At 51.4% G+C, this 14,665-nt stretch overlaps 1 protein-coding gene across 2 annotated transcripts in view; it reads right to left on the reverse strand.

Annotated features, from left to right (window-relative positions):
• Nucleotides 1-14,665, reverse strand: part of fchsd2 (FCH and double SH3 domains 2) — a 49,948-nt gene that overhangs the window by 20,120 nt on the left and 15,163 nt on the right. For both annotated transcript variants that reach the window (XM_076990826.1, XM_076990825.1), the window contains exons 4-8: nucleotides 5,166-5,245; nucleotides 4,001-4,145; nucleotides 3,596-3,729; nucleotides 2,291-2,345; nucleotides 1,925-2,053 (exon numbers count right to left, since the gene is read on the reverse strand). In XM_076990826.1, coding sequence (XP_076846941.1) covers nucleotides 1,925-2,053; nucleotides 2,291-2,345; nucleotides 3,596-3,729; nucleotides 4,001-4,145; nucleotides 5,166-5,245 — 543 coding nt within the window. The remainder of the gene's footprint in view (nucleotides 1-1,924; nucleotides 2,054-2,290; nucleotides 2,346-3,595; nucleotides 3,730-4,000; nucleotides 4,146-5,165; nucleotides 5,246-14,665) is intronic.

Below are 14,665 nucleotides of genomic sequence, written 5' to 3' on the forward strand. Positions count from 1 at the left end.
ACAGACGGATGCTATTTTGGGCAGCAGCGGCTGAGAACTTGCGTGTGAACTAACGTAGCGTCCAGCGTGGCAGCTCTGCTGGCGTGAGGAAGACTCCACAGCTGTGTGAAGATGCCAGGGCGAAGGCTCTAGCCAGCACATATGAAGCCTTATTTAAGACTTAAAATAAAACAATCCGATTAAATGTAGACTGCAGGCGAGCTCCTCACCCTTAGGGCTTTGGTAAATGGGTGCTTTCACTTGAAGCCCATTTAGAACCTTCCTCCTGAATATTGTCTCCTACCAACATGTCTGCTAAGATTATTAGGCATATTGCTGTGTTTGTAACACTATTGCTAAACTGTGTAGTCACAAACTGAGCTTCCATTAAATGTGGCCGTATTGCAATGTGGGAAGGGCAGCGTGGCGGAGGGAGGGGTCAGCGGGGCAGAGGGAGGGGCCAGCGGGGCAGAGGGAGGGGCCAGCGGGGCAGAGGGAGGGGCCAGCGGGGCAACAACTTCACTCATCACAATATCAATTCTGTCTTCTACGTTTTCATTCAGTGATACAATTACACATAAACAACAGCTACATGTAAAACATGTATCAGTTAAATTTGTAAGAGAGGATAAGAAGCATCTTTAACTACGCTCAGTGTTTTAGTAGCACGGCGCTACTAAAAATCTCACCACAACAGTTTTGCAGCTTTCTAATCAGCTCGTGCTCATCATCTCATTATGGCTCGCTGCTTTCATCGCTATGTTTTATGTCCTCTTGTATTTATTACATATTTACTTATAAATGAGCTGCATTTTTATTGACAATTCAAATGAGATGAGAAGTGTGGCCATTGTAAAGTGTACTTCCTAATCTAGCATATCTAAGAGCAGTGGGTGGACAGGGCCATGGTTTGGTGTGTGTGTGTGTGTGTGTGTGTGTGTGTGTGTGTGTGTGTGTGTGTGTGTGTATAAAACAGGCTCCACTCAGACATAGTCAGCTCCTCCAGGCCTGTAGAAGCCCTGTGCAGAGCCGGCAATCATAGAGTGGAGGCGGACCTCGCGTTAATGCAGTGACTCATTAAGGCAGAGACATTCGTTTTCAGTCATTAGTTGACGGATCATGCCAAGAGACAAGATAATGGAGAATGATCAGGAAAAAATGAAAGACACACACGTGCACACACACACACACACACCCAATATCTTCACCAGTATTATCCAAACTCTGTGATCAGAGTGTGAGGTGTCTGTGTGCAGACAAAGCACACACACACGCACACACACACACACACACACACACACACACACACACACACACACACACACACACACACACAGGGTGCAGTGTGTAGGCAAACCTGTCACCAAGCCAAACCCATGAAGACACCAACAGAGCCATCAACAGACTCCTACCACCAAAAACGTTTCACTCCAGAAACGTCGAGCCGTCACCACAGTCACTGCATCCGCGGGCCTGACTAGCACACCGCATGACTCAGTGTGTGCAGGTATCCGTGTCTGTGTGTGTGTGTGTGTGTGTGTGTGCATGAGCAAACGCTTAAGTCATCATCTCGCCGTGTCCTGTGAAGTCACAGCCAGGGGCAGGGTGCGTGCGGATGACACACCGACACTGGGACGCCGCGTGCCTTTGTGGCCACAGTATTTCAGTACATGACCTCATCGACACAGAGCACAAGTCAAACTATTTGCTCAACAAGCTGTGTGTGATGGAGCTGAATGGCTGGACACTGGGAATGACTGCGTAGCTTATCGTGAAGAACCTCAACGACGTTTACACCACGCGTGTCCAAAACGCCGTCTCGCTCTCCGACACGACGCTCGGCAGTAACTGAACCACGCGAGCGCCTTGCTGAGCCAAGCAAGAAGCACGGGACCGTTTCACAGACACGATGGCGAAGGGGGACGGGTCAAAACGGGGCCCTCACCTTGATGGAGTCGGCCAGGTCGCTCTGGTAGTAGCGCTCCTGGTGTGCGCTGGCCGCCGCCAGAGTGAGGAGGTACTCGTTCCTGGCGTGGGTGGCTTTGGAGTTGCAGTCGCTCTTCTTGGCTTTCAACTAACGCAGGCGTGAGAGATTCCCGGCGAGAAGCAAACAGACACGAGAGCGTTTACTTTGACCGTGCAGCGGCAGAGCTCTGCAACAACGTGCGTGTGGTTTGGAAAGAGGCGGAGGAGTGGAAATGTCCGCATGCACGCACGCACGCACACACACACACACACACACACACATGCACACACACACACATGCACACACACACACAAACTGTGAATGAAGGTGAAGAGATGCCCTCACCTTGACACTGGCCTTCTGTAAACTAATCCTGGATTGAAACAGGCCCAGTTTGGATCTGGGGAAGAACACACAACTCAGTCAGTACTGATCCACACCTGTGAGATGTCAGGCATTCCAAATCTCAGCACTCCTCTACACATCTCTGACCATTCATGGTGGAACCTGCTAGATGACAGCAGCATTATTATGGGGGATAAATACTTTCCGCGCACGATGTACGGCAGAAAAAGGGCAGCATAAATCAACTCGTGTTCGACCACACTCGCACCTATGGGAGGAAGGAGCAGGCGGTACAAATTAAGCCCAGATTAACACCCTCGCATAACTGGAGCACGAAGGACCATGAATTGGAAACAGCCCAAACGTTGTAAATCAAACATGTCACATCTGAGACCGGGACCAGCAAACACAAGCTATTACCACATAAACGCCAGTCTCGCCAAACCATTGCAGTCACTACAGCCTAACTTCCACTGAGCTGTGTTAAGAGAGCCTGCAGTCACAGGAGAGGACGTGGGCCCACTCACGTGGTCACACTGTGCTTTCATATATATTTACATCATAACGCTCACGTGGAACCCGTCACTCTGCGTCTTAGAAGCCGGAGGTGGAGACGGAGGTCAGAGGTGGGTGTGGCCTCAGTGTGGCAGGGGAGGAGCATGACAGACTAATGACCTCCCAAGTCTCCTCCTACAGCTGGACACGGCAAGCAAGTGCAAATCTTCCTCCTCTTCCTCCTCACTCAGCTACCAGGGAGAAAAATACAGGACCAGGACCATGGCCAAATCAATACTGCCTCTGTTAGGTCTCTGGGTCCTCTCGTCCTCTCTCTCCCACCCTCTCTCTCTCCCTCCCTCCCTCCCTCCCTCTCTCTCTCTCTCTCTCTCTCTCTCTCTCTCTCTCTCTCTCTCTCTCTCTCTCCCTCTCTCTCTCTCGGACAGCTCTTGAGGATGATCAGTAGTTGAGAGTCTTTAACGAATACTGCATCCTGCGAATGAGCTCCCCTGGAGGAGCAGGGACCTCCCAGAAGTCCAGCCGGGTGGACGGGGGTCTGAGGAGCGGCGGACCACATGGGCACGTCTGGTCTGAGGTCACCTGTTTACATCTCCAGACAGACACGTAGAAGCACTCTGGATCGCGCAGGCGGAAAAAATACTACTAGAACGAATCTGAGGTCTCCAGCTGAGATGCAGCTCAATTCTAATTGGGCGGTAAATGGGACGGCCCCAGAGTGGGGGTGACTGCAGTGTGTGATCAGATGGTAAGGGGGCGTGTCGTCAGGTGGGTAGGGGGGGAGGTGCCTACTTGGCCTCGATGTCCGCCTTCTCACGCACGGCCTGCGCCATCTGCTCCAGTTCAAAGTACTTCTTTTTGGACTTGGCCAGGTCCTTCACCGAGTCCTGCAGCTCAGCCTGGATCCGGCCCAGCTGCTCGATGCACTACAGAACAGCCGCCACAGGAGGGCGCCATCACAGAGGAGGCAGAGGAGGGCAGTTAGTTAAAGGCCACGTGGCAGAATGCATCAATGCACCAATGTAATGTTACTTACTGCGTTTTGTCAACACTAAAAAATAAAAATGCATGCTTCACATTTGCGTATGCGCACACACACACACACACACACACACACACACACACACACACACACACACACACACACACACACACACACCCATACTGCTCGAGCAAACCGGTGAGATGTGGTGTTACCTTCTTGAGTTGCTGCTCTTTGTAGAGCCTCACGGTTTTGGCGGGGTCCGAGATCTCGTTCTTGTAGTTGTCGCACACGAACAGGCGCGACTGGGTCACCTGCACGGTGCCCTCCAGGAAGGCCCGCCACACCCCGTACACGTTCCTGCAGGGGAAGCGGCAGTCGTTACGGCAACACTTCAACCGCAGCAGGTCGCCCTGGCAACAGGTCGCCTTGGCAGCAGGGCACCGACGTAGCGCGCGACCAAAAAAACCCATCAAAAACCATCAAGCACAAACCTCGCTTCACAAAAGAAAACACAACTGTGACGTTAATGATCAGATACATCATGGCATCATTTGGCCGTGAGGTTGGGGGAGTTTCAGCAGAGTGTCGACATCATTTCTGATCTGTTACCCAAGACGCAGCAAGATGACTATGGTCTTGTGGGGGCGGAGCCTACACGCCTCTGTCATGGTTACGGTGGCATTTGTCTTTGCACCGCTGCTATGGCAGAAGGCGATTGGCGATATGCAAATGAGCCTCCCAACTCCGCCATCATCCTGATTCATCAAACAACGCCCACGTGGCACTTGAATGATCCAGCAAACGGAAATAATGCTGACCAAGCTCTCCTGGATCTACCAGTGTGTGTAGAATATCACAACTGCAATATGGAGCAATATTACAGAGCTTGATCTTTTGCACTTATTGTGCAGCTTATCCAAGTGTGTGCGTGTGTGTGTGTGTGTGTGTGTTTCCATAATTATTGCATTCAGAAGCTCAGCCTTCCATAAGAAACATGTGTACAGAGAGAAGGAAAGAAGGCGTGGAGAAGGTGGTGTGGAGAAGGTGGTGTGGAGAAGGTGGCGTGGAGAAGGTGGCGTGGAGAAGGTGGCGTGGAGAAGGTGGCGTGGAGAAGGTGGCGTGGAGAAGGTGGCGTGGAGAAGGTGGCGTGGAGAAGGTGGCGTGGAGAAGGTGGCGTGGAGAAGGTGGTGGAGAAGGTGGCGTGGAGAAGGTGGCGTGGAGAAGGTGGCGTGGAGAAGGTGGTGGAGAAGGTGGTGGAGAAGGTGGTGTGGAGAAGGTGGCGTGGAGAAGGTGGCGTGGAGAAGGTGGCGTGGAGAAGGTGGCGTGGAGAAGGTGGCGTGGAGAAGGTGGCGGAGAAGGTGGCGTGGAGAAGGTCACCTGTAGTCGGTGCGCTGGTCGTCGGGTTTGATACCGGGCCAGTCCCGCTTCAGGTACTGGTTGGCCAGTTTCTGCAGGGCCTGAATGACACAAACGACAAGGAGCAAGTGTGTTACTGGGGTGAGGCCCTCACCTCTGTGCTCCATGTGTTCAGTGAGGATAACAGAGGAGGGCGAGGGCACGCACGCACACACGCACACACACACACACACACACACACAAACTAACAACCAAACACATGTGCATACAGACACAAGTCACCTAACACATACCATTCTTAATTCTAAACCCTGTTTGCAGTGGTCACAGAGGTCTGTGTGTGTGTGTGTGTGTGTGTGTGTGTGTGTGTGTGTGTGTGTGTGTGTGTGTGTGTGTGTGTGTGTGTGTGTGTGTGTGTGTGTAAGTACCTAGTCCCACATGGCCAAATGTTCTAATGCAACACTGAAGAACAGAGCTCCCACATCTCACAAACAAATGAGGATCTTGGCTTCAAATCTGATTGGAGAGGCAGAGCCCCGCCCCCTGATGTGCTGAGGGGGTGGGAGGGGCCGGGCAGGGGTGAACAGTGGCCTCTGTGCTCCACATTCACCACAGCTGAAGCACCATACAGTTATGTCATCTCCACCTGCTAGATTCCCAAGCTCTGAAACTACGGCCCGTGTGTGTTTGTGTCTCGGCGCGTGTTTAGAAATGTGCCGTGGTAGTTGGTGTCAGAAACCACAGCGTCCTGCTTAACAGCAGACACGCACGCACCTTCCGTCTCACAGCGCCCCGTTAGCTCTGGTTCCCTTAGCAGCACGGAGTCAGAAGAAAGAAGTCGTTCTCCTGCAGGAAGCGGAAGTGGGAGGAGGCCCAGAGGCTGGGTGGAGGTGTTTAGGGCGGGTGGAGCGAGAGACTGGGCCTTTCAGGCCTGAAACCAGCGCCAACTCCCCGACCGCCGTCGAGCAAACGCACGCGTGCACGAAAGCAAACGCAGACCCCTGTGTGCACAACCTCCTTGTGCTGAAAACACTCATACTGCAGAGCTTTGCCATGTAACCAGTGAGATGGGCAGGCCATACGGGAACAGAGTCCCACTGTTGGCTGTAATCAACACAGGCTACAGAAGGTTCTGGCTAACTTAGCTGAGACATCTACAAATGTGTCCTTGCAACTCTTCAGAAAACAAACACAAGGAAAGTAGTTATGGAATTTGTTTTCAAAATGATAACTATTATAGACTATTTCGATAACTAATGCTGGATCCAGTGTTGGAGAACCATGAACCACTCAGTACCATGAACCGGTACAACAGGAAACCAACACAGCACACCAGATCCTCTTTTTTGTGAGCGGTCAATGATGGGGTGGGAGGGAGGGGCAGAACCGAAACCCGATGGTAACGCCACCTGCTCTTGCCATCGCCTCCCGCCTCGTGCCCTTTAACGGAAAACACCTTCTGCATCCGGCAGACGCATCTGCTGCGGGTTTCATAACTTCATGAGGAGCCTGAGCAACAAACACCTCGGATTCCTGCGTTGTGCTCGTGTTCACTGCTAATCATCCGTCAAAATGGCCGCCAGTTCTAAGGGTCGTGTTTGGGAGTTTTATCTTGCTTCAAAGCTGACCTAACGTTTCTCTGGCGATTGTTAAAACCTAGTTTTTATCTGTGATGAGACAACGCGGATGCGCAGGGGCAGCAGGAAAGACTTTGGGCTTCCAAACAGCTTTTTACCTCAGAAAGATGGATGAGTGTGTGTTGTTACACCGCATTTTCACTCCATTCATGTACCCTTCATGTACTCCCCCCCCCAATAAAACAAACAAACAAACAAAGGATTGAATAATTCTTTCTAGGACAAGACAATTATGTACCAACATAAATTCGCCATTTTAGTATGTGTGTCGTTCTTGGTTGGAAAATCCCTCTCGTTGCTGCACTGCAGGTTCCAGCAGCTCCTGACAGGCCCTTCAGGACAGAGAAGCTAGCTAGTTCTCTCTGTGATTAGGTGCTAGGACACAGCTGTGTGGTCTTCACCTCAGCATTAACCCCTGAGGGCGGACTCAGGGCAAACCTTCTCTCCACCAGCAGCACGATGAAGACAGAAGGACAAAATAAGCTTGAAATCAAGAAGCGGCCCTGCAAAATTAAACCTCTGGACTTGAACCGTCTCACACGCCCTTCCAGGAAAACGTCCCCCTCACGTAACAGCCTTTAAAAGATCCCACCCTCTATTTCACTCGTCCTGGCGTGGGAGCAAGCGTCTCTCCCGTGCCGCTAGTTCCGCCACACAGCCCAGCTCATCCGACAGGAGCCAATCGTAGAGACAGCTGGTAATAAGGAGTGTAACGCGCATGGCACCTGTATTGACTTTGGCCATGGGCTTGTGCTGTGTCAGCAGGAAGAGAGGAGGAATGGGGGAGAGGAAGATGGTGAGAGAGAGAGAGAGAGAGAGAGAGAGAGATGGAGTAAGGAGCAGACGGAAAGAGAGATGGAGCTAGGCAGGAGCTTATTCAGCATCAGCTTAGATGAGATAAAAACAGGATCTCAGACTTTCCTGTGCAGACTAATGAAGAAGGACCTACATATCACAGCTGCTGGCCATAAGTGTGTGTGTGTGTGTGTGTGTGTGTGTGTGTGTGTGTGTGTGTGTGTGTGTGTGTGTGTGTGTGTGCACGCGCCCCTTGGTGGCCCAGTGTACTCAGGATGAGATACACAGGTCATCAGCTGTTTAGACCTTTCTTACAATAATAAGGAAGGTTCAGTCTGTAACTACACGTGGTTCTGAGAGAAACCTGAGCGGGCGGCTCCAGTTACGGCTGGACTGGGCTTCAGATGTGGACAGAGGGATGGACCGCCTGCAGAACGGCCATCTCCGTGGAGGCCGGGGTGCAGCAGGAGCTGACCCTACGCTCATCCCGTGGCCCCCGAGTGGGTACCGTGGCCTGCAGTGGTGTTCCAGGCACATCGCACTGGTCCATCAAGCCCAGATAGGGAGCACCGGTTCAGGACACAAAGTTCTTGGCTATGCCCTCCACAGTGCTGGACGAGGAAGACGAGGGGCTAGGAGGGGCTATGTCCAGGTTCGGGTTTGTCCTCCAAGCCGGTAACCCCACCCAAAGAGCCGGCCCAACGTGCAGGAATGGGCATTTTGTCTCAGTTTAGATGTGTCTGCTGACATTGTCTCGGTAACAGTGAATGCAGCGTTATTTTGTGACCCTCCATTCTCATAACAAAACTGGAGAGGTCAAAGGTAAGTGCCCCTTGACCCCAATGCCATGCTTAACGCTGAAGGGCGTGTTTCACAACAGTTTCCTGATTAGTTTCTGTGGCTCATGGTATCCGGGGTGCATAAAATACAGGACAGGACAGCAAGGCGGGGCAGATAGAGGCTCAAGGCGAGGCAGATAGAGGCTCAAGGCGAGGCAGATAGAGGCTCAAGGCGAGGCAGATAGAGGCTCAAGGCGGGGCAGAGAGAGGCTCAAGGCGGGGCAGAGAGAGGCTCAAGGCGGGGCAGAGAGAGGCTCAAGGCGGGGCAGAGAGAGGCTCAAGGCGGGGCATGTCCGAAGGGCGTTAGCTGAGCAGCATGGACAGACCCAGAAAGCTAGGAACTGAAAAGAGAGAGAGTGTGAGAGAGAGTGCAGGAAATCGATAGGAGAGAGAGGGAGAACCATATGGGAGACATGTGAATGGGTGGGGGGGTTCTGGACCAGAGGGACACTGTCCTGGCAGGGGCTCAGTTACAGCACTGGGCTCACACGTCTTTGAATACCATCTTCTCATGCATTATCCATGGATTTCCACTGTGGCTGAAAGGGAAATGCTCCAGTCGAGAGGGTCACTGGCACCCCTGGGGTTCCATAGCAGCCATATGCTCAATGTTCCTCTCGAGTTCTTCGAGTACACTAACGCAGACATGAGTCGCAGGCATGAAGGAAGCGCTGGTGTGGACCGGCCTGGTTTTATGTCTGACAGTGACCTGAGGCCAGTCTGTCCAGAGAGTGGAGGTGCTTGTTTAATGACTAGTGGGGCATCTTCCTCTTTTAACGAGTGCTAGGGGTGACAGAGACCTGAGGGAGAAAAGGACAGCACTACGAAATACCAAATTATTCTAAAGACCGGAGAAAAAATACCCCAAATGATTCTAAAGACTGGAGAAAAAAAGACCCCAAATGATTCTAAAGGTTTCGGGGGATTTGGAGGCTTTCGGGGGAGTTGACGAGCAGACATGTGGTCCAGAAAACCAGCCCACAAAGTGAACACAAGTCTGGGTGCTGGCAGAGAGGGGCGTTTCAGGTCAGCCTGGCCCAGAGGGTTTGCGACCCGTGGGTGGGAACGGGGCGGGCCGGGGGGCGGGCCAGTCTCCGATTCATCTCCTTTATTTCCAGCTGCCCTTGCCCTTTCGGACAGGTCAGGTCCGGCAACAGTGCGGGAGTGACCGGCGCTTTGTTCTCCCCCTGCACCCTTAAACCTGTGACCTTTGACCTGTATTTAGACTGACCCCAGTGCAATAGAGATGGAAAAACATGCAAACAGTGCACAACACCCAGCATGCTACCCAGCATACTACCACACTACCCAGAATATTACCCAACATACTACCACACCACCCAGCAACCTACCCAGCATACAATTCCCAGCATATTACCCAACCCACTACACACTACCTAGAGGGCTGGCCCCAAAGCATATGCACTTACGTTTGAATTACATTTTAAAGAACTACTGAATTCATCTTGTGGGAATTAGACTTTTTTAAGCCAACACTTTCCAAGGGCAATGAAAACCTGTATCCTCCATCACACACACATACACACATACACAAATAAACAGACAGACCCTGCAGTAAGTGATCTGTCCTATGAGGCGAGTACGTTAGCGAGTTTTAATAGACATATATCGCATTATAACACTATTAAAAGATCCACCGCTGTCGGCAGCTGTCGCGAGACAGGTCAGACAATCGATAGCAGCCATTTTACACTCTGTCTCTCTGATTAATATGGCACAACAGAGATGGATGAGGAGCTGGATACCACTCAGGTGTTTATACTGGTGCCCAAGGAGGGGGGGGGGGAATGCAATTGGAAAACACATGAGCTCTGAGCTCTTATGCTGAGAAATGTTGAGAGAGCAAGAGACTTGTGCCCTTGGTGTGACCTCTACCACACACACACACGGCCTATATTCTCTTGCACTCATCACCCCAAAACACGTTTGTAGCAGACCCCTTCCCTGTAGATCCCTTACGGATGGCCGCAAGCTTCACCTCAAACTGCCGGTCTCTGTGGAGACCTTATCGCCATCTGACCTGTGCTGAAGGCGAACACACACAGGCACAACTGTTTGTACGGCACTGACTAGAGAAAAGACGAGAGTAAACAAAGCTAGGGAGGGAGGGAGGGAGCGAGCGAGACGGAGAGAGAGAGAGAGAGAGACAGACTGAGGGGGAGGGAGAGAGACTAAACAGGAAGATAAGCCAACACAAGGAAGGAGAGAAACAGGGGCGTGAAGGAAGTGATCGGGCAGGAAGTTTGTGCCTTTGATGCTCACAAAATCAACAAATCACAACATCTTAATGGGCGCCGTGATCGGTCTCCCGTATTCCTGATGCGTGGTCTGTGGGCGTTATGATGAATCACAGCGTTCGTACAATACAGCCCAGTAACTCCCCACATCATGGCCTCGGACGGGCGCTGTAGCATATTGCACAGCCACTGTGGTATGCAGAGATAGATGTGGCAGTGGTGTTCTCCTATGGCTCAGTAGACGACTGACACATAGAGAGCTTTATGCTGGATACTCATGGTCTTATAACCTCAGCCTGTGTGAGACGCTCGTCTGGGGACCAGTGTGGTCCCCTCTGAGGCTGAGAGAGGAGGGCTGGCCTGGGTCACCTCCGCCCTGCTCCACGCCCACATAAAGGGCCACATACATCTTTAAAAGGTCATTATCAGGCCTCCTACCTGGATTCAAATGCACGCACACGCACACACACACGCACGCACGCACACACACACACACACACACACATGTGATGACCAGTCTCTCCTTCCTTCAGCCAGCCTTCCTAGTACTGCACTTCAAGCCCAGCTGTGAAATTCACTCACTCTCCTCTGTATTGGTCGGGCTGCGTGTTTGTTTATCTCCCCCCGCCCCAATCCGCTCCACCCGTGTCAACACGTCCCGACACGTCCTCTACGCCGACACGTCCTCTACGCCGACATGTCCTCTACACTAGGGCTGAACGATTTTGGAAAATAATCTAATTGCAATTTTTTATCTATAAATTGCGATTGCGATTTAAAATCGCGATTTTTTCCCACAGTTTTCAGGAAATTCTGTTTCAACATTTTTTATACAGCTTAGATACAGGGTTGCCAACTTTTCAAGATCACTTGGAGTGAGACTTGAACCTGGAGTGGGTGGCGAATGTAATTTGTTGTTATGGGGGGGGATAAAATTGACTAAATTTAAGTATTATTATTATATCGCGATCGATCGCCTGTGGTTGGCGCCAGAGCGAACTAGTAACTTTTTAGTCCAAGACTTTTTAGTCCAAGCTCAATGCGTGAGAGTTGGCAGCCCTGCAGGTATAGCAACTTGGCTAAAATATGTGCGTGAGGGCATTTGGTAGCGCATATCCAGTGTGTTTGACAAAGCCATCAAGCCGGGCTTGTTCACTATATTAACTGACATCATGTCTTTCACTATGAACTCCATTACTGCCCGAGTTATTTCAGCGTGCCGCTTCCAATTACATCCATAAGGAGTTACACTTTCAAACGGTTCGGTCAGTGAACCCTGTCTGCTGGACCAGTCAAGCTATCCGTGCTTTTGCGATTCATCCGTGCTTTAAATCTTATTGCGCCTATATGCGTGATTTTACGGTATTTCGCTGCTCACCGCATACTAAAGCTGTATAAGCGCAGAGAAACACTTTGGCGTATTTGAAGACGCAGCACTGGTCGTTGGCATTTTAGCCTTACAAATATCATACGAGGCTTTGTGGTGTTTTTTAAATGCTGAAGAAGGTTTGTAGTGTTACCTCGCGTCGTAGCGACAGTAGCAAGGCACGTTTTACACAGTACCTGACGTTGAGCAGCATCTTTTTAAAAGCCAAAGTAATTTCAAACTTATGTGCTGCCCCTCTTTGGTATTAGACTTTCAGTTGTGTCAGCTCATGTCGAGCCTGAAGCCATTGTGTAACAAGTTAAAGTGCGCTGTGTTAACTTCACTTCTCCACTTCCCTGCCTCCTGCTCGAGTTTTCTCCGTTCGTCCTCGGCTCGGCTCGCTCCCAAGTCACGTGACCAGTTTAAATCGCAGCCTGTGCGATTAGAGAATTGCGTTTTCAAATATCGCGAGATTATCGCAAATGCAATTAATCGTTCAGCCCTACTCTACACCTACACGTCCTCTACGCCGCCGACACGTCCCCTACGCCGCCGACACGTCCTCTACGCCGCCGACACGTCCTCTACGCCAACTCTCTCAGCACTTCTGCCAGTCCCCGCCTGAAGGCCGAAGGACAAACTCATCGGAAGGAGACAGGACTGAGTCACAGCGGACGGCCTGGACATCGCCCAGGTGCTGACGTCATCCACACCCACACACGCACGCACACACACACGTGCGTGAGGTGCAGTCCTCGGGTTCATGCAGCTCCATACTGCAGTATGGCTAAAGATGTTGTAATCAAGTTAAATGAGGACGCTGATTATAAAACCATCCCAAGTAGATCTGCCCACAGCCTGTGCTCTGCCTCGGAGGAACCTTCTCCACACCAGGAGCAGAACCTTCTCCACACCAGGAGCAGGACCTGTGTGCCAGCCTACTTGCTCATCAGGGCCCGAAGCCAGAGGTCACATATTCGCATCCGGACCCAGATCCGCACACACAGGCACTTGTGCAGGCCGCACACACACACACGCACGCACCAAAGAAACCCACAGAGAAACACTATTTGTAACTGTTCAATGGCATCTATGGGAAATCTAAAATTCCATTAGGTGCCTTATTATGCATTATCATGATTAATGGGGATGAATGACATTTCTCTCCATCTGAATCATATATAATCAATTTATTCATTAGTGTGGAAAGCGGGAGGGGAGAGGGCTGGCCGACCCACAAAGAGCCACTTGATTTGTTCTGGACAGGTGGCCGAGCCAGCCAGTGGCGGCTGCCGCTCTCCCAGAGAGCCCGCCCACAAAAGCGCTAAAGACGATTATGCTAATGCAGACCCTTTCCACGAGACTTTCCCAGGAAAGAGAGCAGGGGAGGGGGCACACAAGCCTGGGGGCGGGGGACTGGGGCGGGTGTGTGTGTGTGTGTTTGGTCTCAGCACCTGTGTGAGAAACGGCACTGGTGCTGTCTGCTTCACCACAGTTTTAAAACACATTCATTTTTAACACATTCATTTTCATCACACATTATCTTTTAAACACGGACTACTGCCATTTTTGCGTAGTTCCCATCACTGCCTTTGTGATGGCAGGGAGCAAACCAGAAGTCTCTCCATGTCCTGCAACTCCATCCTAGACCAAACCTGACCTCAACCTGGCCTCCAAAACTAGACCAAACCTGACCCTGAAAACAACCAAACCTGGCCTCAACCTGGCCCCCAAAACTAGACCAAACCTGGCCCACAAAACTAGACCAAACCCAGCCTCAACCTGGCCCCCAAAACTAGACCAAACCTGACCCACAAAACTAGACCAAACCCAGCCTCAAACTGGCCCCCAAAACTAGACCAAACCTGGCCCCCAAAACTAGACCATACCCAGCCTCAACCTGGCCCCCAAAACTAGACCAAACCTGACCCACAAAACTAGACCAAACCCAGCCTCAACCTGGCCCCCAAAACTAGACCAAACCTGACCCACAAAACTAGACCAAACCCAGCCTCAAACTGGCCCCCAAAACTAGACCAAACCTGGCCCCCAAAACTAGACCATACCCAGCCTCAACCTGGCCCCCAAAACTAGACCAAACCTGACCCACAAAACTAGACCAAACCCAGCCTCAACCTGGCCCCCAAAACTAGACCAAACCTGGCCCACAAAACTAGACCAAAACCCAGCCTCAACCTGGCCCACAAAACTAGACCAAACCTGACCCATAAAACTAGACCAAACCTGACCCACAAAACTAGACCAAACCTGACCCCACAAAACTAGACCAAATCTGACCCACAAAACTAGACCAAACCCGACCCACAAAACTAGACCAAACCCAGCCTCAACCTGGCCCCCAAAACTAGACCAAACCTGGCCCACAAAACTAGACCAAACCTAGCCCCCAAAACTAGACCAAACCCAGCCTCAACCTGGCCTCCAAAACTAGACCAAACCTGGCCTCAACCCATCACCAGCAGACCAACTCAATCTTTAAACTCCTGGCCCACTGTGGCCATAACCTCCCTCTCTGTGACTGGGCTCACAGGAGAAGTCGTCTGTCTGGGTACTGCAGCCCTCTAAACAGAGGAGTCTGAGCAACATTGTCCAATAAGGAGATTTA

The sequence above is a fragment of the Brachyhypopomus gauderio genome, chromosome 2 (genome assembly GCF_052324685.1).
Source record: "Brachyhypopomus gauderio isolate BG-103 chromosome 2, BGAUD_0.2, whole genome shotgun sequence".
Classification (NCBI taxonomy): Eukaryota; Metazoa; Chordata; class Actinopteri; order Gymnotiformes; family Hypopomidae; genus Brachyhypopomus; species Brachyhypopomus gauderio.